The sequence below is a fragment of the Heterodontus francisci genome, chromosome 2 (genome assembly GCF_036365525.1).
Source record: "Heterodontus francisci isolate sHetFra1 chromosome 2, sHetFra1.hap1, whole genome shotgun sequence".
Lineage (NCBI taxonomy): Eukaryota > Metazoa > Chordata > Chondrichthyes > Heterodontiformes > Heterodontidae > Heterodontus > Heterodontus francisci.
Genome location: NC_090372.1, coordinates 182,765,117 through 182,789,758, shown reverse-complemented (window position 1 = coordinate 182,789,758; position 24,642 = coordinate 182,765,117). Strand labels below are relative to the sequence as shown.

The window sequence follows — 24,642 nt, the reverse complement described above, 5'->3', positions numbered from 1 at the left end:
ATGCTAGAATATATTCTAAAGGATGTGATAAATGGACACTTGAATAATAATGATCTGATTGGGCATAGTCAACATGGATTTATGAATGAGAAAGCATGTTTGATGAAATGTTGGAGTTTTTTGAGGATGTTACTAACAGAATTGATAAAGGGGAGTCAGTGGATGTGTTATACTTGGATTTTCAAAAGGCTTTTGATAAAGTCCTCCACAGGAGGTTGGTTAGCAAAATTAAAGCACATGGGATAGGAGATAATATACTGGCATGGATTAAGGATTGGTTAACAGGCAAAAAACAGAGAGTAGGAATAAACGGGTCATTCTTGCATTGGCAGGCTGTGACTAGTGGCGTATCGCAGGGATCAGTGCTTGGGTCCCAGCTGTTCACAACATATATCAATGATTTGGATGTGGGGACCAAATGTAGTATTTCCAAGTTCGCGTATGACACAATACTAGGTGGGAATGTATGTTGAGGAAGATGCAAAGTGACTTCAAGGGGATTTGGAAAGACTTAGTCAGTGGACAAGAATGTGGCAGATGGAATATAATGTGGAAAAATGTGAGGTTATCCACTTTGGTAGGAGGAATAGATGTGCAGAGTATTTCTTAAATGGTAAGAGATTAGAAAGTGTATATGTACAAAGGAACCTGGGTGTCCTTGTCAATAAGTGACTGAAAGCTAACATGCAGGTGCAGCAAGCAATTAAGAAGGCTAATGGTATATTAGCTTTTATCGCAAGAAGATTTGAGTACAGGAGTAGTGAAGTCTTGCTTCAATTGTATAGAACCTTGGTTAGACCACACTTGGAGTACTTTGTGCAGTTTTGGTCCCCTTACCTTAGGAAGGATATTATTGCTATAGAGGAAGTGCAACGAAGATTCACCAGACTTGTCCCCGGAATGGCGGGACTGACCCAGGATATCTAAAGATACTTGGTTTGGTTCATCTCATTTGGGGGTTAATAGATTTTTCAATTTGACTGTGGCTGTCTTTGATTTGGAAAGTTTAAAGTGATATGTTATGCGACCTGTGGAGTGACAGGACTGAATTGACAGTGCGTTGCTCCCATTGCAATCAGAATCATATATTTTGATTGGGGGCTTTGTCTTGAGCAGACGTGTCTTAACAGTGGGGATAACTTTCACTGCTACAGAGAGGATCGTTCTTGTCACGGTTTGTGGCATAATGTTGTCCTCCAACAAGGCACAAGGTCAAGTGCCATCTCGCTGATAAAACAAAGCCTTTAGAGGCACAGATAAGATATAAAAATGTTCTGCAGATCTAACAAATCCTTGGATACAGAAAATGCTGGGTTGGCGCCTTGATCATCATGTGTTTCCTAACCTCACTGGCATCCAAATGTTCTTCATTCACCACAAATTTCAGTGTGCTGAGAATCAGACACACAGACCTGGGTACCCAATTTGTCACAACCCAGTCAGTAGGTGCAAGCTTGACAAATCAGGGCTTAAGAGAACAAAAAAACTAGTTATTCATTTTTTTACAGTCTGCATCCTGTTATCGATATCATGCACAAACCTGGAACAATTGATAACCTACCTACAGACTCCACACTCAAGCATTCCATTTCCCTGGTCACACTCTGGGCTATCAACGATTCCCTTTTTATGGCACTCGCATTCACACACAAACTCCAGAGTAATTTCAACTTTCTCATTAAAACCCAGTGGTATGATGTTAATAGTGGTCTTCTGCCCATTATTTGGACATTTTTTTGCTGTGATGCTTATGGCGAAGTTCACCTGAAAGGAATGGAGTGACATTTCAAAAATACTTCTTCTTTCAGGTATTACAAGAGAAAATGCTTTTGCTGACTGACCAGCACCTCCAATATTTATTTATTGAGAAACCAAGGGTGAAGGGCCAAGACCCATGGTGCAGGAATCTTCAATGTTGAAAAGAGTAAAAATGAAGAGGCAAAATAAGAAATTGTGATTAAATTATACTAAGCTTGAGTTTTAGAAGCCTGAAGGTCATAGGAAGAAGGAAAGACTGAGGGAGGTAAAATGTTCCATAGTTTTCGGGTCCTGAGGACGAATAAGTTAGAATATAAGACTTAGCAATGAAATTGTGATTTCAACACAGTGAGAATGTAGGGAGAAGGAAGAATGTGTATGACAGTCTGTTGGCAGATTACGAGGAACCAAAGTGTCAGTTAAATAGTTTTGTTATACTAACATTTAATAAGGCAACATAACGTTTTAAAATTAGAGCACGACCACATGCAAGTTCTCCTCCAAGTCATATAACATCCTGACTTGGAAATATATTACGCTGTTCCTTCCCTGTCACTGGGTCAAAATTTTTTTTATTTATTTATTTTAAATATCCTGCAACTCTCTGATTTTTAATTCATTCATGGGATGTGGGCTTCGCTGGCTATGCCAGCATTTATTGCCCATCCCTAATTGCCCTTGAAAAGGTAGTGGTGAGCAGCCTTCTTGAACTGCTACAGTCCTTGGGGTGTAGATACACCAACAATGCTGTGAGGAAGGGAGCTCCAGGTTTTTGATCCAGCGACTGTGGGTGTACCTGCACCACATGGATTGCATCGGTTCAAGGCAGCAGCTCAGCACCACCGTCTCAAGGGCAATTAGGGATGGGCAATAAATGCTGGCCTTGCTAACGATGCCCACATCCCATGAATAATAATAATAATAAAAGGTTCTTACAATAGGTGCAGTGCACCTCAGATGCAATGGGGCTGTCAGGTGCTCACTTGGTACCCATAAACAATATTAAACGTGGCGACTGATATAAGTGGCTGGAGCAAACTGTTCCCCTCCCCCCAGATGACTTGGGTGGTTAGGGGGGGGGGGGGTCCAACCCCGGCAATGGCGTCAGCCGTCTTTGTGCAGGCGCCATTTTTAAAGGGCTGCGAGCCCTACATTTCAATTTAAAAATTTAAAGAAGTACTGCTTTTAAAAAGTTAAATAAATGTATCCTGACCCTCTCCCACCGCCCCCAAATAACCACAGAATTAATTACCTTCCCTCTCCCCTGCCCCCAAAACATCTTGTGCTCCCAACCTTCTCCCCCGCAAAGGTCATCAACTTTAAACATTACCCCTTCTCACCATCCCCTGCACCAATGAAACGTCTTTGATGCGGCCACCCCACCCCACCCCACCCCACCCTGCATTGGAAAACTTACCTGCTCCCCCCTCTCCATCCAATGGTATGGGAGTGCCGGCCACCGGCACCAATATCATTCCAGCACGAACTGTGGGAGAGTGACGCTCATTAATTCAGGTATTTAAATTTATTTACATATGTAGATTTCACTCCAGTCACCAAGCGGCATGGGGGGGCTGCCACGTGGCCTCGCCACCGTCATCAATATCAGGCTGGGCCTACCTGGTGTCGAGGCCCTGACTTGGAAATATATTACGCTGTTCCTTCCCTGTCACTGGGTCAAATTTTTATTTATTTATTTATTTTAAATATCCTGCAACTCTCTGTTTTTTAATTCATTCATGGGATGTGGGCTTCGCTGGCTATGCCAGCATTTATTGCCCATCCCTAATTGCCCTTGAAAAGGTGGTGGTGAGCAGCCTTCTTGAACTGCTGCAGTCGACCAGATCTGATAATGAGGCATTTCTCCATTTCCCAAATTGTGCACCACAAGTACATAATGTCCTGTGGATAGTTACTGATCAAGTCTTTGAACAAATTGAAACGCAAGCATACATTATATTCATTGCAACCTTAACTTTACACTGATATCTTACCTCATCACCAATTTGAATACCTAAGCACTTCCTGCCATTTTCTCCTGTATGAACAGTATTATTTTTACAGTAGGCTGTATAATGTATTGACACTCCTTCCGGCAATTTGCTGTTCTCCAAGATAACCTTAGAAGACAAAGCCTGTAAAAAAGATGAAAACATAACCAACACTAGATTCCTAAGTATTTAACCACTGCAACACGTTGAATAGACTTGGATGCATGATTCGCTTTAATTGGTCAGTACTTACATGATAAGCATCGAGGATTAACTTGGTTACATTACTGAAGCTCGATGTCTGTATTCCCACTTCTGGAATGGAATCCTGGAGTGTCTATTAAATTAGAGACATAAAGTTATCTTTCCACAGGCTGCAGGTATAGTGATAATGGTCAACTTGTCAGCTCCAGAAAAGCTCTTTTTGTGAATAAGAGATAGCAACAGAAATGGCATAAAATTTTGAAACAATGAAGGATGAAGCATTTAAGGGAACTAATTCTGCTCTTGGTGAAAGAAATAAAAATGATTTGCATATAAGTTTTTGAAATAATACTTTTCTTAATCCACCCCTACACAGTAAAAGGGGCACTTTCATCCATTGTCCAGAGCCAATGTCGGGAATGGGGTCGGGAAGCTGGCAGGCCTCGTAATTTTCAGGCCCTGTCCGCCTCCATTCCCAATGTCGGTGGGGCCCAAAAATTCAGCCCTGGGTCATCAAATGTTAAATTAAGAAGAGTGAATACACAAACTAGGGTTTTATTCCCTGGAATTTAGAAGATTGAGAGGGGATTTGATCAAAGTTTAAGATATTTTGGCAGCAAAGAGGGTAGTTAGAGAGAATCTATTTCTGATGAAAGGTCACTGACCCTAAACATTAACTCTGCTTCTCTCTCCACAGATGCTGCCCAACCTGCTGGGTATTTCCAGCACTTTCTGTTATTATTTATAGCTATTTCCACTGGTTGGTAAGTCTAGGACTAAGGGGCATAGTCTAAAATTACAGCCAGACCTTTCAGGAACGAAATTAGGAAACACATCTACACACAAAGGATGGTAGAAATTTGGAACGTTCCACAAATGGCAATTGATGCTAGATCAATTATTAATTCTAAAACTGAAATTGATAGATTGATCTCATTAAATGACAGAACAGCCTGGAAGAGTAAATGGACCACGCCTGTTCCTATGTTCTTATGGATCTGCCACATATTCACCCACACTGCCAACCTATATGTGTCCTCCCACAACCTCCTGCATTGTTATCCCTGTTGGTCATCCCTGCCATGTGAAGAAGTATGCGTTTTGGTGCATATTTGTACACATTCTAATTTGGTATAGGGGAAATGGAGATGTTTTGAGCAGAAGCAGAAGCCCAGTCCACACAATGCTAAGAGAGGTAAGTTACAAGCTCAATGTACTTCCAGAGATAACTATTTCACTTTGTAAGTTTATGGAATAGACAGGCATCTATTACAATTAATGAAGGTTCATTTGTAGTTTTCTGAGCCGAAGATTCCAAATTCAACAGCAAGCACAAGGGTTTATCATCAAAAGAGGAAGGCGGTTATAACAGTTTGTGCGAATCCTGAACATGGACAAACTAGCTAGGCTAAATTGCCTTATCTTGTTCTCAGATCATTATCAGAGGATCAACAGAGATATTGTACTTATCCAGTGAATTATTGGTGCCTGTTTTTAATTGTCCTATAATCTCTCCAGGATCATTCCAAACCCTTAACCTAAAAAATTTCAAACACCCTTTGTCCCAAGAATCCTTTAACTGACAGTTGCTATTATGAGGAAACAGTGGTAATGTTCACTGTTGTATTTTTAAGGAAGTTTGACAAAAAATGTGTTTAAATTGGAGTCCTACAGGGCTCATTGATTTTTAGTTGAGAGCAATCAGCTTTTAAGTCTCAAATATTATAGCTTGAACTATAAGTGAACATTTAAATTTTTCCAAGAAGATCTTATTCAACGACACAAAAAGCCACCCATTTAAAAAATGACCTTGTAACCAAGCTATCTGAAACTGCAAAGCTAAAGAAACAGAGAACAGACCTTGTCCTGGAGCTCAATGTACCAAAACATAAGGTTCGGAGATCTGTTACATGTTCAGCCTAACACCAGGCAGAAGAATATGGAATGTGTAAAAACAATACAGGAGAACCACAGCACACTGATTGCGTCCTGACCACTTTTATAACAGATATCAACCTTTGCCAATAATGTCATCCTTTATCTACCCAAATAGATCAATTTCCATAAAACATTTTAAACGCTCTTAGCTCCATCACCTCCTTGCAGCCAATTTGCTGTGATGCCAATATTTTCGTTACCATTGCATGTTTCTAATTGCAGTAGTTTAATCCTAATATTCCATCAATTAGCACCAGGTTCAGTTATTAACCTTTTATTGTGACATTAGAATCATTTATCAACATTGCATTCCTTCTTTTATCCTAAATGTCTTTCCTCCTACCTATCAGTTGGCAAAAAAATTCTTGCTGTTATATTGAACAAAGGATTGAACCTTTATCCTGCACTGTGTAAGAACTATAGTTTATTTTCTGCCTGAAAAGTCTAATTAGTTTCAATCTAACACAATACTTTGAAAAGCATGTAGTAGAAACTATTTCTGAGAAAACAATTTACTAAATTATTTCATGGAGAAATTATTTGCTTATTTACAATTAGAGCTTTATTAATTAAAAACAATCATTGGCTATTTCTTCCAGTTATCTATGCTAAAGGATGGAGTACATCAGCTGGACAGTCACATGTCAAAGAATTCAGATGTCCAACAGTGTAGTTTAACATTTGACTTCTAAAACAGGTGGTAGTTGAAAACTCGACTGCATGTATTATGTTTAATATATGGAAGCATTTGCAATTTCACAAAAGAAATGTTAACAAAGCTGAACAATAAAATCAGACAGCAACATTCACCATATTTTTTTAATTATTCGTTCATGAGATGTGGGCATCACTGGCTAGGCCAGCATTTATTACCCATCCCTAACTTGACCTTGAGAAGGTGGTGCCTTCTTGAACCGCTGCAGTCCTTGGGCTGTAGGTACACTCACAGTGCTGTTAGGAATGGAGTTTCAGGATTTTGACCCAGCGACAGTGAAGGAACGGCGATATAGTTCCAAGTCAGGATGGTGACTGGCTTGTAGGGGAACTTGCAGGTAGTGGTGTTTCCATGCATCTGCTGCCCTTGTCCTTCTAAGTGGTAGAGGTTGCGGGTTCAGAAGGTGCTGTCGAAGGAGCCTTGGTGAGTTGCTGCAGTGCATCTTGTATATGGTACACACTGCTGCCACTGTGCGGTGGTGGAGGGAGTGAATGTTGAAGGTGATGGATGGGATGTTTTGTGTTGAGCTTCTTGAGTGTTGTTGGAACAGCACCAATCCAGGCAAGTGGAGAGTATTCCATCACACTCCTGACTTGTGCCTTGTAGATGGTGGACAGGCATTGGGGAGTCAAAAGGTGAGTTACTTGCCGCAGCCTCTGACCTGCTCTTGTAGCCACAGTATTTATGTGGCTGGTCCAGTTCAGCTTCTGGTCAAAGGTAACCCCCAGGATGTTGATAGTGGGGGATTCAGCGATGGTAATGCCATTGAACATCAAGGGGAGATGGCTAGATTATCTTATGTTTGAGATAGTCATTGCTTGGCACTTGTGTGGGGCGAATGTTACTTGCCAATTATCAGCCCAAGCCTGGATGTTGTCCACATCTTGCTGCATCTGGACATGGGCTGCTTCATTACCTGAGGAGCTGTGAATGGTGCTGAACATTGTGCAATCATCAGCAAACTTCCCCACTTCTGAGCTTATGATGGAGGGAAGGTCATTGATGAAGCAGCTGAAGATGGTTGAGCCTAGGACACTATCCTTAGAAACTCCTGTAGTGATGTCCTGGGCCTGAGATGATTGACCTCCAACAACCACAACCATCTTCCTTTGCGTTAGGTATGACTCCAATCAGCAAATAGTTTTCCCCCGATTCCCATTGACTCCACTTTTGCTAGGGTTCCTTGATGCCATACTCAGTCAAATGCTGCCTTGATGTCAAGGGCAGTCACTCTCATCTCACCTCTGGAGTTCAGCTCTTTTGTCCATGTTTTAGGACCAAGGTTGTGATGAGGTCAGAAGCTGAGTGGCCCTGGTGGAACTCAAATGGAGTGTCAGTGCCGCTTGATAGCACTGTCAACGACCCCTTCCATCAGATTGCTGATGATCGGGAGTAGACTGATAGTGCGGTAATTGGCCAGGTCGGATTTGTCCTGCTTTTTGTGTACAGGATATACTTGGGCAATTTTCCACATTGCTGGATAGATGCCAGTGTTGTAGCTTTACTGGAACAGCTTGGCTAGGGGCACAGCTGGTTCTGGAGCACAAGTCTTCAGTACTATTGCTGGAACTTTGTCAGGGCCCATAGCCTTTGCAGTGTCCATTGCCTTCAGCCTTCAGTGATATCACGTGGAGTGAATCAGATTGGTAAGACTGGCATCTGCGATGCTGGGGACCTCAGGAGGAGGCCAAGATAGATCATCTACGCAGCACTTCTGACTGAAGATGCATGCAAATGCTTCAGCCTTGTCTTTTGCACTGATGTGTGGGGCTCCCCTATCGTTGAAGATATGGATATTTGTGGAGCCTCCTCCTCCTGTTAGTTGCTCAAATGTCCACCACCATTCATGACTGGATGTGGCACGACTATAGAGCTTAGATCTGATATGTTGGATGTATTGCTTAGCCCTGTCTATCACATGCTTTTTTGGTGTTTGGCATACAAGCAGTCCTTTGTTGTAGCTTCACCAGGCTGACACCTCATTTTTAGATATGCCTGGTGCTGTTCCTGGCGTACCCTCCTACACTCTACATTGAACCAGGGTTGGTTCCCCAGCTTGATGGTAATGGTAGAGTGGGGGATATGCTGGGCCATGAAGTCACAGACTGTGGTTGAGTACAATTCTGCTGCTGCTGATGGCCCACAGTACCTCATGGATGCCCAGTTTTGAGTTGCTAGATCGGTTTGAAATCTATCCCATCTAGCACGCTGGTAGTACCACACAACACGATGAAGGGCATCCGCAATGTGAAGACAGGACTTTGTCTCCACAAGGTGGTCACTCCTACCAATACTGTCATGGACAGATGCATCTGTGACAGGTAGATTGGAGAGGACAATGTCAAATAGGTTTTCCCTCTTGTTGGTTCCCTCACCATCTACAGCAGACCCAGTCCAGCAGCTATGTCCTTTAGGATTTGGCCAGCTCGGTCAGTAGTGGTGCTACCAAGCCACTTGTGGTGAAGGATATTGAAGTCCCCCACCCAGAGTACATTCTGTGCGCTTGCTACCCTCAGTGCTTCTTCCAATTGGCATTCAAAATGGAGAAGCACTGATTCATCAGCCAAGGGGGGTTGTAGGTGGTTATCAACAGGAGATTTCCTTGCCCATGTTTGACCTGATGCCATGGGGTCCAGAGTCAACGTTGAGGACGCCCAGGGCAACTCCCTGCCAACTGTATACCACTGTGCCGCCACCTCTGGTGGTGATGTCAGGGCATTGTCTGTAGAGTATGATTCCATGAGTATGACTATAACTGTGGGACAGCACTCCCAATTTTGGCACAAGTCCCCAGAAGTTAGTAAGGAGGACTTTGAAGAGGTGACACGGCTGGGTTTGCCATTGTCGTTTCCTAGGTCGATGCCAGGTGGTCCTTCCAGTTTCATTCTTTTTTCTTACACTTAGCAGTTTAATACAACTGCCATTTCAGAGGGCAGAGTACTCAGTCACATGTAGGCCAGACCAAGTAAGGACAGCAGATTTTCTTCCCTAAAGCAAGGACATTAGTGAATCAGATGGGTTTTTCGTGGTCACATTAGACTAGCTTTTAATTCCAGACTTATTAATTGAATTCACATTTCAGCATCTGCCGTGGTGGGATTCAAACCCATGTCCCCAGAGCATTAGCCTGGGCACCCAGATTACTAGTCCAGTGACATTACCACTGCACCATCACCTCTTCCTATCAGTGACTTGGACCACAGTGACATGGATGATTATTCTTTCATTAATTGTTACCAGATAAAAATACCATACAAAGTCGGCAGCAATTCATTGAGGAATTTTCAGTAAACCTTGTTCAGTCTGCAGTGACAGTGGCCTGAATCAGTTGAATCAATAGCTTAAATTCATACAAGCCAATATCATTCATTTTGTATAAGGTAGCGAAATATTTTAGAAATATATAATACATACAGCTTAGAGTTTATTATATAATGAAATTGGGCTTAACAGTTGTGCAGCCTACCCACTCTTCCTAAAACATAGCAAATATTGGATTATATGCACAAACCCACTCCCTTCCTGAAATTACTTTTAAATAAAACTAATGGATTCAGTGAGTAATTTATAATAACTTCATTCTTTGGTACTTAAAGACCAGATGGAGCTTTTTTCAAAGTATATCTGTTTATTACAGTTATAAAAAAAAGCTACAATACAATTAAAGACATTAAAGTACAAAGGTCATACTAGTCAAAGAAAGATACAACCTGCTAACATCTACAAAGTTTCAAGGTGATCGATCTCAAATGGCCTTGTGGTAGCAGGGGTGGCACAGTTTTGCTCCAAAAACATTCTAATATATTATAAATATGTGATACGCTGGCCGGGATTTTGCAAGCACAGCCAAGGAGCAGATGCCGGAGCTGCAAGCAGGTGGCGTTGATGCTCCAGACCCAATCCCCGATTGCACCGCTTTCTAATGCTGGCCATCCAATTAACTGCTGGCAGGTGGGGGGCCTGTTGGAGGTGGGCATTTAGGTGGCGGCTGCAGCGCCAGCTCACGCCAACTGATGTGCTGGCGCCATCTGTAAAGAGCAGCCAGCACCAGAATGTAGCCAACGCCTGTGTGGAGTGGAGGCAGAATTCCCTGGAATCCCTCCTTGAGAAGCCAGCCTTCTCTGAAGGTCCATTCAGCAGTGCAGGCCTGCTGGAGGGCCTGCCTGATGATGCCCATGGCGGGTGGGCACCCCCAGTTCCAAGGGCCACTCCCCCAGATGCTTCCTCCAACCACCCAAACCCATTCCCCCCTCAGCCCCCTTTCAATGCACCCAAGTGCCATCAACCAGATGGCACTATGGAGGCACGACCCCAAAGCCCTGGCACCTAAACTCCTTCTCCTCGCTGCGAAATGCTATGACCTGGCTGCCCCAGCCTTCCTATAAAGGCACGCTGCCTCATCCAATGGTCTGGATTTTATGCAGGAGGCAGGGCTCCCAGAGCCGGACCGAAATGACGGGGGGGATCCCCACCTCTGACCCCCCCCTGGAGCAATCCTCCAGTCTTTGGCTGTCAAAGTTGAAGGAAGCGGGATCCCCATCTCAATAAACACTTAATAGGGACGGGGATCCTGCCCCCAAGAGCTGATGGCCAATCACAGGGCTGGCAGCTTAGCAGTATCAGCAGCGCCACCAGTACTGCAGAGGCCTCGGACCCAAGCCTAGTGTAGGAACCCCAGACCCAAGGTAGGTGAACAGGGTCGCCGGGGCCAATCCGGATGGCCCTGGCGATGGGGGTTGGGGGTTCGGTCCAGGGGAGGGGGTTTCTGGGGGGTACAGTGGTTCCCGGATGGGAGGGGTGGAAGGAGTCCTCCATGGGCCACGAATTGCCATGAAGGAGGGACACCCTCCCCAAGCCCACAGGGAGGGTGCCTTGTTTTCCAAGGTGTCCTCTTCACGCAGCGGAGCCCCCCCACCTCCACCATCCCCGCTGCTGGTAAGATCCCAGCAGCGGCGGGAAGACGTCCTTAGTTGGCCATCACTAGGCCACTAAGGGTCTCAATTGGCCTCTGGGCGGGAAGGCTGACATTGGCCCTGGGAAGATTGGACCCAGCAATCCTGGCACCAGGTTCAATGGCAACAGCTGCTGCTCCGATTCTCCACCCCGCAACCCCTTCCGCTGTTTACACTTGATCGCTGCCTGGGCATGTCGATGTTGTTCGAACTGGCTGGCACCATCACTGATGCATCTTCTCCATTTTGGGTGGTCTCAGTAAAGATGTCACATTTTTTCAGGGAGGCTTTAAGGGCATCCTTGTAGCGTTTCCTCTGCCCTCTTGGTAGCCTCTTGCCGTAACGGAGCTCGGAGTAGAAAGCTTGTTTTGGGAGTTTTGTATCAGGCATGCAGACGATGTGGCCTGCCCAGCGTAACTGACTATCCATGATCAGTGTCTCGATACTGGGGATGTTGGCCTGAGAGAGGACACTGATATTAATGCGCCTGACCTGCCACTGAATTTGCAGGATCTTGTGGAGGCACCGCTGGTGATATCTCTCTAGGTCTTTGAGATGTCTGCTGTACAGTGTCCATGTTTCTGATGCATACAGGAGGGCAGGTAACACTGCGGCCCTGTAGACCATGAGCTTGGTGCCAGCTTTGAGGTCTTTGTTGTCAAACGCTCTTTTCCTCAGACGATCAAAGGCTGTGCTGACACACTGGAGGCGATGCTGAGTTTCATCATCGATGACTCCCCTTGCTGAGAGGGGGCTCCCAAGGTATGGGAAGTGATCCACATTGTCTAATGCTTCGCCCTGGATCCTGACAGCCGGGGGTGGGGGGCAGTCTTGCGCTGCGGGAGCAGGCTGGTAGAGACCTTTGTCTTCCAGATGTTTAGCTTAAGGCTCATTCTTTCATACACCTCCGTGAACGCATCAACAAGGGTTTGAAGCTTGGCCTCTGAGTGTGCGCATATGCAAGCATCGTCAGCATACTGCAGCTTGATGACAGAGGTTGGAGTGGTCTTGGACTGGAGGCAATGTAGGTTAAATAGTTTCCCACTTGTCCTGTAGAGTAGATCTACTCTGGCAGGGAGTTTCATGGAGATGAGGTGGAATGTTGCGGCGAGGAAGATGGAAAAAAGCATTGGTTCAATGACACAGCCTTGCTTGACCCCAGTTTGCACTTGGATTGGGTTAGTGGCAGATCTGTTGGCAAGAATTACAGCTTGCATGTCGTCATCAAACAGGCGAAGGATGGTGACAAATTTCTCCAGGCAGGCAAATTTGCAGAAGATGTCCCATAATCTCTCCCAGTTGATAAGAGCCTTTGTGAGGTCAAAGAAGGTCATGTATAAAGGTTGCTGCTGCTCCCTACATTTTTCTTGGAGTTGTCTTGCTGTGAAGATCATGTCCATTGTGCCTCGTGATGGACGGAATCCACATTGTGATTCCGATAGGAGCTCTTCAGCCACGGGGAGGAAGCAGTTGAGAAGGACTCTTGCGATGACTTTCCCTGTGGCGGACAGCAGGAATACCCCTTTGTAGATACCAGAGTCGGTCTTGTCGCCTTTTTTGAAGATGGTCACAACTACAGCGTCTCGGAGATCCCCTAGCATGCTCTCCTCCTTCCAGATGAGGGAGATGAGACTCTGTATTTGTGTCAAGTGTGCCTCTCCGCCGTATCTTAGAATTTCGGCGGGAATCCTGTCTGCTCCGGCGACCTTATTGTTTTGTAGCTGTTGGATGGCCTTTTCGATGTCATATAATATAAAAACAAGAAATGCTGGAACCACTCAGCAGGTCTGGCAGCATCTGTGGAAAGAGAAGCAGAGTTAATGTTTCGGGTCAGTGACCCTTCTTCGGAACATTTCACCTCATCTCATAGATTAGGGCCAATCAAGGATAGTAGTGGGATGTTGTGTGTGGAATCAGAGGAGATAGGGGAAGCGTTAAATGAATATTTTTCGTCAGTATTTACAGTAGAGAAAGAAAATGTTGTCGAGGAGAATACTGAGATTCAGACTACTAGGCTCGATGGGATTGAGGTTCACAAGGAGGAGGTGTTAGCAATTTTGGAAAGTGTGAAAATAGATAAGTCCCCTGGGCCAGATGGGATTTATCCTAGGATTCTCTGGGAAGCCAGGGAGGAGATTGCAGAGCCTTTGTCCTTGATCTTTATGTCGTCATTGTCGACAGGAATAGTGCCGGAAGACTGGAGGATAGCAAATGTTGTCCCCTTGTTCAAGAAGGGGAGTAGAGACAGCCCTGGTAATTATAGACCTGTGAGCCTTACTTCGGTTGTGGGTAAAATGTTGGAAAAGGTTATGAGATAGGATTTATAATCATCTTGAAAAGAATAAGTTCATTAGCGATAGTCAGCACGGTTTTGTGAAGGGTAGGTCGTGCCTCACAAACCTTATTGAGTTTTTCGAGAAGGTGACCAAATAGGTGGATGAGGGTAAAGCCGTAGATGTGGTGTATATGGATTTCAGTAAGGCGTTTGATAAGGTTCCCCACGGTAGGCTATTGCAGAAAATACGGAAGTATGGGATTGAAGGTGATTTAGAGCTTTGGATCAGAAATCGGCTAGCTGAAAGAAGACAGAGGGTGGTGGTTGATGGCAAATGTTCATCCTGGAGTTTAGTTACTAGTGGTGTACCGCAAGGATCTGTTTTGGGGCCACTGCTGTTTGTCATTTTTATAAATGACCTGGATGAGAGTGTAGAAGGGTGGGTTAGTAAATTTGCGGATGACACGAAGGTCGGTGGAGTTGTGGATAGTGCCGAAGGATGTTGTAGGTTACAGAGGGACATAGATAGGCTGCAGAGCTGGGCTGAGAGATGGCAAATGGAGTTTAATGCAGAAAAGTGTGAGGTGATTCACTTTGGAAGGAGTAACAGGAATGCAGAGTACTGGGCTAATGGGAAGATTCTTGGTAGTGTAGATGAGCAGAGAGATCTTGGTGTCCAGGTACATAAATCCCTGAAAGTTGCCACCCAGGTTAATAGGGCTGTTAAGAAGGCATATGGTGTGTTAGCTTTTATTAGTAGGGGGATCGAATTTTGGAGCCACGGGGTCATGCTGCAGCTGTACAAAAGTCTGGTGCGGCCGCACCTGGAGTATTGCGTGCAGTTCTGGTCACCGCATTATAGGAAGGATGTGGAAGCTTTGGAAAGGGTGCAGAGGAGATTTACTAGGATGTTGCCTGGTATGGAGGGAAGGTCTTACGAGGAAAGGCTGAGGGACTTGAGGTTGTTTTCGTTAGAGAGAAGGAGGAGGAGAGGTGACTTAATAGAGACATATAAGATAATCAGAGGGTTAGATAGGGTGGATAGTGAGAGTCTATTTCCCCGGATGGCAAACACGAGGGGACATAGCTTTAAGTTGAGGGGTGATAGATATAGGACAGATGTCAGAGGTAGTTTCTTTACTCAGAGAGTAGTAGGGGCGTGGAACGCCCTGCCTGCAACAGTAGAGGACTCGCCAACTTTAAGGGCATTTAAGTGGTCATTGGATAGACATATGGATGAAAATGGAATAGTGTAGGTCAGATGGTTTCACAGGTCGGCGCAACATCGAGGGCCGAAGGGCCTGTACTGCGCTGTAATGTTCTATCCCCATGAAACTCCTTTCTTCGATGTCATGTCGGGCTGGCATTGTGCTGAGGTCATGGTGGGTACCACGCTGTGGAATGTGGTCAAAGGCACTCACATCAAGGTATGAGTTGCGATTGAGAAGATCTTCAAAGTGCTCCTTCCAATGAGCGCTGACTGCCTTTCTGTCCTTGATCAGCGCCACTCCATTCTTTGCTCTCAGTGGGGTAGGTCCTTGGGTACTTGGGCTGTAAATGGTCTTGACTGCACTGAAGAATCCATGCATGTCGTGGCTGTCAACGAGTTGTGGTATTTCCTGCACTCTTTCAGCCCACCAGCTGTTCTTTAGGTCACGGGTTTTTTGTTGAACCTCGGCCTTCAATTGCCTGTATACCTGCTTTTTTCCCCTTCGAAGTTTGGTGATGTTTCCAGTTCGGGAAACATCTTGCTTCCTTGTGATTTAATAGCTCCTGGATCTCTTGGTTGTTCTCATCAAACCAGTCTTGATGTTTCCTGGTCAAGAAACCAACAGTATCTTCGCAAGTGCTGATTATGGTAACTTTGAGGGCAGACCAGGCATTTTGGACATTCTGTGGTTCCTGTTCGTTGAGCATTGCCAAGTTACTTGTAAGACGCTGCCTGACTAGGTCTTTTTTCACAGAGTCCTTGATACCATCGACATTGATTTTCCTGCGACACTGCTTCTACTGCCGTTGCCGTTTTTGTACTGGGTTTCTGGAGATAGTAGCTTAGATTAGGCGATGGTCGGTCCAGCAGTCATCTGCTCCTATCCATGGCACAGGGGATGCGAACATCCTTGCAGTCCTTCGCTAGGACGATGATATAGTCAAGTAAATGTCAATGCCAGGAGCGAGGATGCTGCCATGAGGTCTTTTTTGACTCTCTGATGAAATAGTGTGTTCATTATAATCAGGCCATGTTCAAGGCATTTCATCAGAAGAAGGACTCTGTTGATGTTAACCTTTCCAATACCTTCCTTGCCAATCACACCTTCCCAAAGGTTTGTGTTCCTCCCAACTCGAGTATTGAAGTCTCTGAGGAGAATTAGCTTGTCTTCCTTGGGAACATGTGATCAAGGCTGGAGTAGAATTCCTCTTTGGCCTCATCTGTTGCTTCTAGGGTTGGGGCAGTACACGCCGAAGACTGTGGCATGCTGTTTCTGAGTTAGGGTGAGCCAGAGGGTCATGAGACGATCGTTTAATCCACAAGGGGGCTCGTTGAGATGGTCAGCTAGTTCATTGTTTATGGCGAAGCCAACCCCTTGGAGTTTGCGCTCTTCTTCTGGTTTACCTTTCCAGAAGAAGGTGTATTCCTCACCTTGTTCCTTGAGCTGGGCTTCTCCTGCCCGCCATGTGTCACTCAGGGCAGCAATATCAATGTTGTAGCGGCGGAGTTTTCGGGCTATGACAGCGGTGCGACGTTCAGGTCTGTCGCTACTGGGGTTGTCCATAAGAGTCCTGATATTCCAGGTCCCGAAGTTCATTTTGAGGGCGTGGAAGATGCCTGTGTGTGGATTTTTTTCATGTGGGGTGGCCGTTGCACACCGGCTATCACACGGTCCGAGCGAAGCAAGGTCTTTGTCCAATGGCAGTGACGGCTGAGATGAGTGGAAACCAGGCTTCGCTGCACAGACCGGGACTAATATGTACACATGGCCAGCATGTCCAGCTGGCGAGCCTGGATGCAGGCCGTGTGAACCTGCATCAGGGTTTTCTTGAAGGGGTAGCTGAAAGCCCGCTCCAAGGGCTCCTGATCAATTGGTTTTAATGTTAGACCAAGACAAGCAGCAACCTAACGATTCCTGCACATTCCAAAATAGGCAGGAACAGTCAAACAATGGTTCGTAAGAGTTCGTAAGTAGACAAAATGTCTTCCGACAGTTACACACCCTGCTGACAATAGCAATGTTGATTCTAAAAGTTCTATTTCTACTGAAAAGCCTGCAACATAGTAGATTTCTCACATATTTCATCAGGTCGTTGCAAAGTTCTTACAATAAATAGTCCTGTAATGGGTTGGAGATAGTTACTGTCTTCATATATCATTTTTTGAAAATATATAAGCCTAAATTTTCCAATTGAGAAGCAGGACCTGACCTTTCCCTGTGACAAGGTATATATCTCCTCCTCACAACCCCACCACCATTCAGCCACCCACCCCTTCCAGCAAAACATCCAGCTCTGTTATTATTTACAGGATGGAGCAGGCTCACCAACCTCCACCATAGAGCCCTAACAAACAGGGGCACAGTTTTGCTGCGGCAGCCTTCTTCAGCGTTAGGGTACAAGCAGCCTCCAAGCTGTCAGTCAAATAAGCCAAATTCTTTTTAAAATGTTATTAATTTCCTCAGGAAATCTGTGCAAACAATTGCACAGGTTCTGATTAACGGAAACTATTTTTTTTGGTCCCTTCCACCAGCTTCTGAATTTTGGATCACTAGGCATTGCATCCCACGTTCTAACCATGCAACTGCGTCAGAGGATATATTTCCCTTCTTTTGCATGTAGTTTAGATGCACCCAGCTACATATGGGCAGATACATCCAGTCTCTAATGGAAACAACTTGAAGGAAATGGGTAGGGGGTGCAGAAAGGCAGGGGTAGGACAGAGTGCACCCCCTGGCAATTTTCCAGACCTATCAATGTCTGGACCACCAAACAACTGCAGGCGGTGTGGTGGAAAATCTAGGCTTTCTTACCTTGTAAACATTTTTGTGCTCTTCAACAACAACAAAAAACCGTATTTTATTGTCATCCAGTTTTTGTGCCAAGTGAGAAATGGATGGATGATCCTGTAAATAAAAAGCATTTCAGTATTTGCATGATAGCAAAGTACAACAAATCCAAAACACATAACACCAACTTTTTAATCAAAATTTTTCAACATGACCAACATCAGAACGATTCCCAACTTGGACAATATCTTGATTTCTACAATTAGCTTTCTACACTAATCTGTTATACTACATCTCATAACACTGCAAAATCATAGAATCATAGAACGTTTAAGGCACAGAAAGAGGCCACTTGGCCCATCGTGTCCGTGCTGGCTGAAAAATGATCCACCTATTCTAATCCCACATTCGAGCATTTGGTCCGTAGCCCTGCAGCTTACAGCACTTGAGGGTGCATATCCAGATTCCTTTCGAATGAGCTGAGGGTTTCTGCCTCAACTACCCTTTCTGGCAGTGAGTTCCAGACCCCCAACACCCTCTGGGTGAAAAAGCTTTTCCTCATCTCCCCTCTAATTTTTCTGCCAATCATTTTAAATCTATGCCCTCTCGTCACTGACCTCTCTGCTAAGGTGAACAGACCCTTCACCTCCACTCTATCCAGGCCCCTCAAAATTTAGTACATTTCAATCAGATCTCCCCTCAGCCTTCTCTGTTGCAAGCTGAACAACCTCAGCCTATCCAATCTTTCCTCATAGCTGCATTTTTCCAGTCCTGGCAACATCTTCGTAAATCTCCTCTGTACCCTCCCTAGTGCAATTACATCCTTTCTGTAATGAGGTGACCAGAACTGCACACAGTATTCAAGTTGTGGCCTAACCAATGAGTTGTACAGTTCTAGCATAACCTGCATGTTCTAATATTCTATACCTCAGCCAGTAAAGGAAAAGATTCCATATGCCTTCTTAACCACCTTATTGACCTGCCCTGCGACCTTCAGGGATCTGTGGACATTCACTCCAAGGGTCCCTTACTTCCTCTACAATTCTCAGTATTTTCCCATTAATCGTGTATTCCTTTGCTTTGTTTAACCTCCCCAAATGCATCACCTCACACTTCTCCAAGTTGAATTCCATTTGCCACTTTTCTGCCCATCTGACCAGACCATCAATATCTTCCTGCAGCCTACAGCTATCCTCCTCATTATCTACCACATGGCCAATCTTTGTGTCATCCGCAAACTTCTTGATCATGCCCCCTACATTTACGTCCAAATCATTAATATACACCATAAAAAGCAGGGGCCCCAGTACTGAGCCCTACGGAACACCACAGGAAACAGCCCTCCAGTTTCCTGCCACTGAGCCAATTTTGAATCCACCTGGCTGCAATTCCCTGGATCCCATGGGATTTTAATTTTTTAACCAGTCTGCCATGTGGGACCCTGTCAAAAGCCTTGCTAAAATCCATGTAGACCAAATCAACTGCACTATCTTCCTTGTTATTTCTTCAAAAGATTTGATCAAGTTGGTCAAACAAGATCTTCCCTTAACAAATCCATGCTGACTATCCTTGATTAACCTGTGCCTTTCTAAGTGACAGTTTATCCTGTCTCTCAGAATAGATTCCAATAATTTGCCCACTACTGAGGTTAGACTGACTGGCTTGTAATTATTCGGTCTATCCTTCGTTCACTTTTTAAACAGAGGTACAATGTTTGTAATTCTCCAATCCTCCGGCACCTGTATCCACTGAGGACTGGAAAATGATGGTCAGACCCTCTGCTATTTCTGCTCTTGCTTCTTTTAACAACCTAGGATACATTTCATCTGGCCCTGGTGATTTATCAACGTTCAAGGTTGTTAGTCCCATTAATACTTTCTCTCTCCCTATGTTTATCACATTCAATACTTCACACTCTTCCTCATTAGCTACAATACCTGCATCGTCCCCCTCTTTTGTGAAGACAGAAGCAATGTAATCATTTAGAACCAACATCTCCCCCCAACACCACCCCCCCCTCCCCCCCCGTCACATGGGTTACCTTTTTGGTCTTTTATGGGCCCTACTCTCTCCTTAGTTATCCTCTTATTCTTAATGTATGATTAAACATCTTTGGGTTCACCTTGATTTTGCTTGCTAATATTCTTCCATGCCCTTTCTTTGCTTTCCTAATTTCCTTTTTGATTTCACTCCTCCACTTTCTATACTCCTCTCGGCTTTCTCTAGTATTGAGTTCTCGATGTCGGACATAAGCTTTCCTTTTCTGCCTTATTTTATCCTGTAGACTCCTTGACATCCATGGGGCACCTTACCGATTCAACACAGAGCAGACACACATCCAATGCATCACTGGCAGGGTTGCCAATTTTGGTTGGACATATTCCCGGAGGTTTGATATTATGCCTGGCATTTAATCATGTGACATTTGATCACATTACATTTGCCTACTGTTTGCAAATGTTATTGTATTTAGTTAAGTGTTTCCGTATCATCAGGTACCAAATATTTGTCTTTTTGTTTTGTAGAATACAAAGATGAGATTAATTACAACATAATTTATACATCAAAGAAGAACAGAAAAAAAAGATTAGGATAAGTATTGTTGAAATTAAAACTACTCCTGTGATGTTTCTATAGTACTGACCACAATGAGGAACACCTAGTTAATTCCATGATTCAACAAAAATATTATTGCTATAAGTAACTTCTATCTTTGGTTTTGCTGCAATTTTACAGCTTTTTACAATAAACAGCTAGTTGTAAAAATAATTAGTAAAACTAAAACTAAATCAATTCATTGACTTCCAAACCCCACTGTAGAAACCCAACTTCAGGGAGATAAAGCTCAGTCCTCAAAGAGAGGCACCAAAGCTGCCTGACTCCATTAGTAAAACACATTATATAACAGAGTAAAGCACAAGCTGACATGAAAGGCCCCTGTTCCACTTGCTGGGTTAGCCCTGTCAGGGACTGCAGTCAATGGCACCTCTCTATCCTTCCCTCTTTCAGTCACTGAAGACCAGGTCGCATTTAAAGGGCACGTTTAGGGTCTGCTTCCCCTCCTCACCCTAGTAGCAGCTGAGAGAACAATCAGCCATTCTGGGAGACTCATGGGCAATCAGAGGGGTTGACACTCCTAATCACAGAGTATAAAAATGTGCTAATGTTTTATAGCACATCCGTTGTATTGGTAACACTTTCTATAGCCAGCAATTCAATGCTAGGTTCTTATAGCTCATGGTCTCATAGGCGGCCTGAAATAAAAACTGAAGTATTGGAAAAGTATTGGAAATCACCTCCAAGCCACCTACCATCCTGACTTTGACATACATCACCATTTCATCATTGTTGATGGGTCAATATCGCAGATTTCCCTTCCTAACACTATTGTAGAAGCACCACAAGGATTTGCAGTGGTTCAAGAAGGTGGCCCACACCACCTTCTCAGGGCAACTACAGATGGGCAATAAATACAGATGGCTTGCCAACGTTGCCACATCAAGTACAAGCAATAACGCAGTACTACTAATCAGTGATAAATTCACATGCCGTGCTGGGGATTAATGTCCAATTTAAATGATTTAATTTAATTTACTTGAATCACATCAATCCCAACTATATTCAAACTAAGGTTTTAGAAGACAATGGAAAATGCTTGAATACTGTATAACCTAAAATGAAATAGTTATACATATATTTGCAAGAAGAGCAAACGGAAGTTTTTTCCTTAAAAGAGCTGTATTGTCTATCCAAGATTTTTATGTTTAATTTGATAAACTCAAAAGCAAGCTTACATGATGATGATTCATTGTATAGACACCTTGAGTATCGATATGGCATTTACCATCATTTGGCAGCATTCTGCTGAGTTTACCATCTCCAGCAAAGTGAAGTGATGTATTACTATGGAAGACAAGCAGTCGAGTGACATTTCGCCAACCGATTATATCCTGTAAGTTAAAGCAGATTTAACTAAACCAAATGTATGTTATTCTATTTGGGGCAATGGGGAAAAGACAAAGGATATAGAGACAAACTTGGATACTGGAATTCAAAGGTCTTTGCCACGTTTTCGAGAAAAGTATTCTGCATGCCAACAGAGAGTTACTGCAAATCTTACAGGAAAATGACATTGTATTCGTAAAGCAAAGACAAGTTCAGTATCCTAAACTATGATCAGATATAGCCAAAAAGATAGGTAAGGAGAAACAGCAACACTCTATATCCATAACTATGTAGAGATCAGTCAAATTGGTGTATCTAATGCAGCTGGTATGATGCAGCCAAAGTCTACCTGGCATGAAAACATGACCTATTCAGGTGGGTCCTCCATTTTGGAGATAACATATTAATCTGAGGTAACATGCTAACTCAATGAATGGTTTTCAATGCAAACCATGGGGCAGCAGGGTCAGTGATCCTATGGGCAATGAGAGGGATGTTCAACTATGGTCTATGAGTTAACAACAGCCCACTAAGTCTAGGAACTCAGTTCCATTTGCACTTTTTTTCCTTACTTGTTGCTTTGTCTTGTTTGAATTTTAATGGCCCCAGAAATTTGGAAAGGACTATTTTTATGCTATAGTTTGATTGGTGAATAATTTCATTTAAAACTTACAGCTCGAGATAGATGCAATTTAATGGAAACTTTGATTTAAACCTGTGGCTGTGAGGATACACATTATGCACCTAAACAGCACACAAAGACAAAAGTGCTTGGACATGATCTAAGTTGTAGCATTTTGAAAGTCCAGAGCCTCCATTCTGCAGCAGTGCCTTCTGCTCCCATGAAATATTCAACCTGGCAATAGGGACATCAACTATGGCCAGTGAGTACTCAAGCCTGATGTTTGGATAGAATGTGAAGTGCACTCACCCAACAGTCATACTGATGCTAAATCTTTCTGGTCACCTACATCCTCTCAGAATACTAGACAGTGATTACAAAGAGCTGACTGGCCTCCATTCATATTGCATTTATTTGAAAAGATTGCTCTCTTTCTGACCTGCAAACCCCAGGTGAACTAGAAACAGACAGAAAACGCTTAAGAGATGTAATAACATGAGCAGCAGAGGCAGCAGTTTTAATTAAAAAGGCACTTAGGGACAGAGCTGCTGCAATACCACAACATACTGAAGAGTGATAAAGCTAAAAAAACAGATAGCAGAGGGATTTTATTAAAACTTATCTCAAAGAGACAGAAACTACTAATAACTGTCTCCAAGCCAAGATCCAGCATCTCTTAAAACCAGACTCTGCAAATAAATGGGACTTTTATGGCCCTTAAATGCTTTCAGCCACAGGTTAAAGACAAAATAAAGACACATCTACACTGCTTAGCCTTAGCCATAATGCAGAGACAGAAATTGAGAAAGCTGAGCTCTTTAAGCATAATTCCTATAGTATTCATGCTAGACCAAACTACAAAAGATTTGACAGTTGCTAGGAGAAGGCAGTTGATTAAAACCCAATGGGAATTGCTCCAACCACGAGGCACAGCTGATACAAGCTACAGGGCGGATGTTGGATCAGAAGCCCATGCTAGGACCTTGGCCACTCAGCACTGTTTCAAAACTCCAGCTGAAGCTAAGGAGTATGTATGAGAAAACACCAGGAGAAGCCAACATTATAAAATGTCTGCTACGCAAAACAGCTGCCAAGTTAATAGCAACATTTCCAGAGAGCTTCACTAAATCTAATGATGGGCTACTCCCCACTTGGAAGCCAGCAATGCTGACAATGATACACAAACGAAATAAATATTCATAAACAAAATAAAGTTTAAAATGACCTTAGAAAACACAATTCATCAGCTTACTAAGCTTCTTGAGACAGTTCCTGAGACAGCTATCATGTAACACCTTCAACACTGCCTCAAGCACATTAGCGTTTTCAACTCAAGACAAACAAGTGACAACATGGTTCAACTGTCAAAGCAGATTCTTTGCAACTTCAGTAATACGAGTGTCCACTTACTCTCCTGCTGGATATTGAAAAGCCTTTGATAACAAATGTGACAATAGCCTACAAAATGCTGTTTCCCAGTTTGACATCCCAATAACCTGAACCAACAATGCCAGCGCAAAACTTTCCCATGCATATGCAAAACATATGGATGCTGATTTTGACTCCTTTTGTCTGCCGTTGACAACCTCAAAATGGGGTCAATGGTCTTCTTCTTTGGCCTCCTTGTCTCAAGAGAATGGGTAAGCGCCTGGAGGTGGTCAGTGGTTTGTGAAGCAGCGCCTGGAGTGGCTATAAAGGCCAATTCTAGAGTGACAGACTCTTCTACAGGTGCTGCAGAAAAAAATTGGTTGTCGGGGCTGTTACACAGTTGGCTCTTTCCTTGCGCTTCTGTCTTTTTTCCTGCCAACTGCTAAGTCTCTTCGACTCGCTACACTTTAGCCCTGCCCTTATGGCTGCCTGCCAGCTCTGGCGATCGCTGGCAACTGACTCCCACGACTTGTGATCAATGTCACAGGACTTCATGTCGCATTTGCAGACATCTTTAAAGCGAAGACATGGACGGCCGGTGGGTCTGATACCAGTGACGAGCTTGCTGTACAATGTATCCTTGGGGATCCTGCCTTACTGCCCCGTTAACACTGGAGATACGGCCAGCACTATTTCAAATGGGGCCTACATCTGGCTGTCCAAAGTACCCACCTAATTCAGGCAATAGATTCCTTTTAATATGGAAATCGAGGCTCTATGAAGTAAATAGGACCCCAATGGCCATTTTAGGTATGAACTGGTTGGAGCCTGTGCAGTGCAGGCTTCAACCAGTTCCACAGGCGATGGAAAAGATGA

At 44.0% G+C, this 24,642-nt stretch overlaps 1 protein-coding gene across 3 annotated transcripts in view; it reads right to left on the bottom strand.

The window, feature by feature from the left end:
* Positions 1-24,642, bottom strand: part of LOC137349193 (integrin beta-1-like) — a 120,481-nt gene that overhangs the window by 32,661 nt on the left and 63,178 nt on the right. For all 3 annotated transcript variants that reach the window (XM_068014638.1, XM_068014622.1, XM_068014632.1), the window contains exons 8-12: positions 21,626-21,781; positions 17,856-17,948; positions 4,003-4,086; positions 3,753-3,893; positions 1,562-1,764 (exon numbers count right to left, since the gene is read on the bottom strand). In XM_068014638.1, the coding sequence (XP_067870739.1) occupies positions 1,562-1,764; positions 3,753-3,893; positions 4,003-4,086; positions 17,856-17,948; positions 21,626-21,781 (677 nt within the window). The remainder of the gene's footprint in view (positions 1-1,561; positions 1,765-3,752; positions 3,894-4,002; positions 4,087-17,855; positions 17,949-21,625; positions 21,782-24,642) is intronic.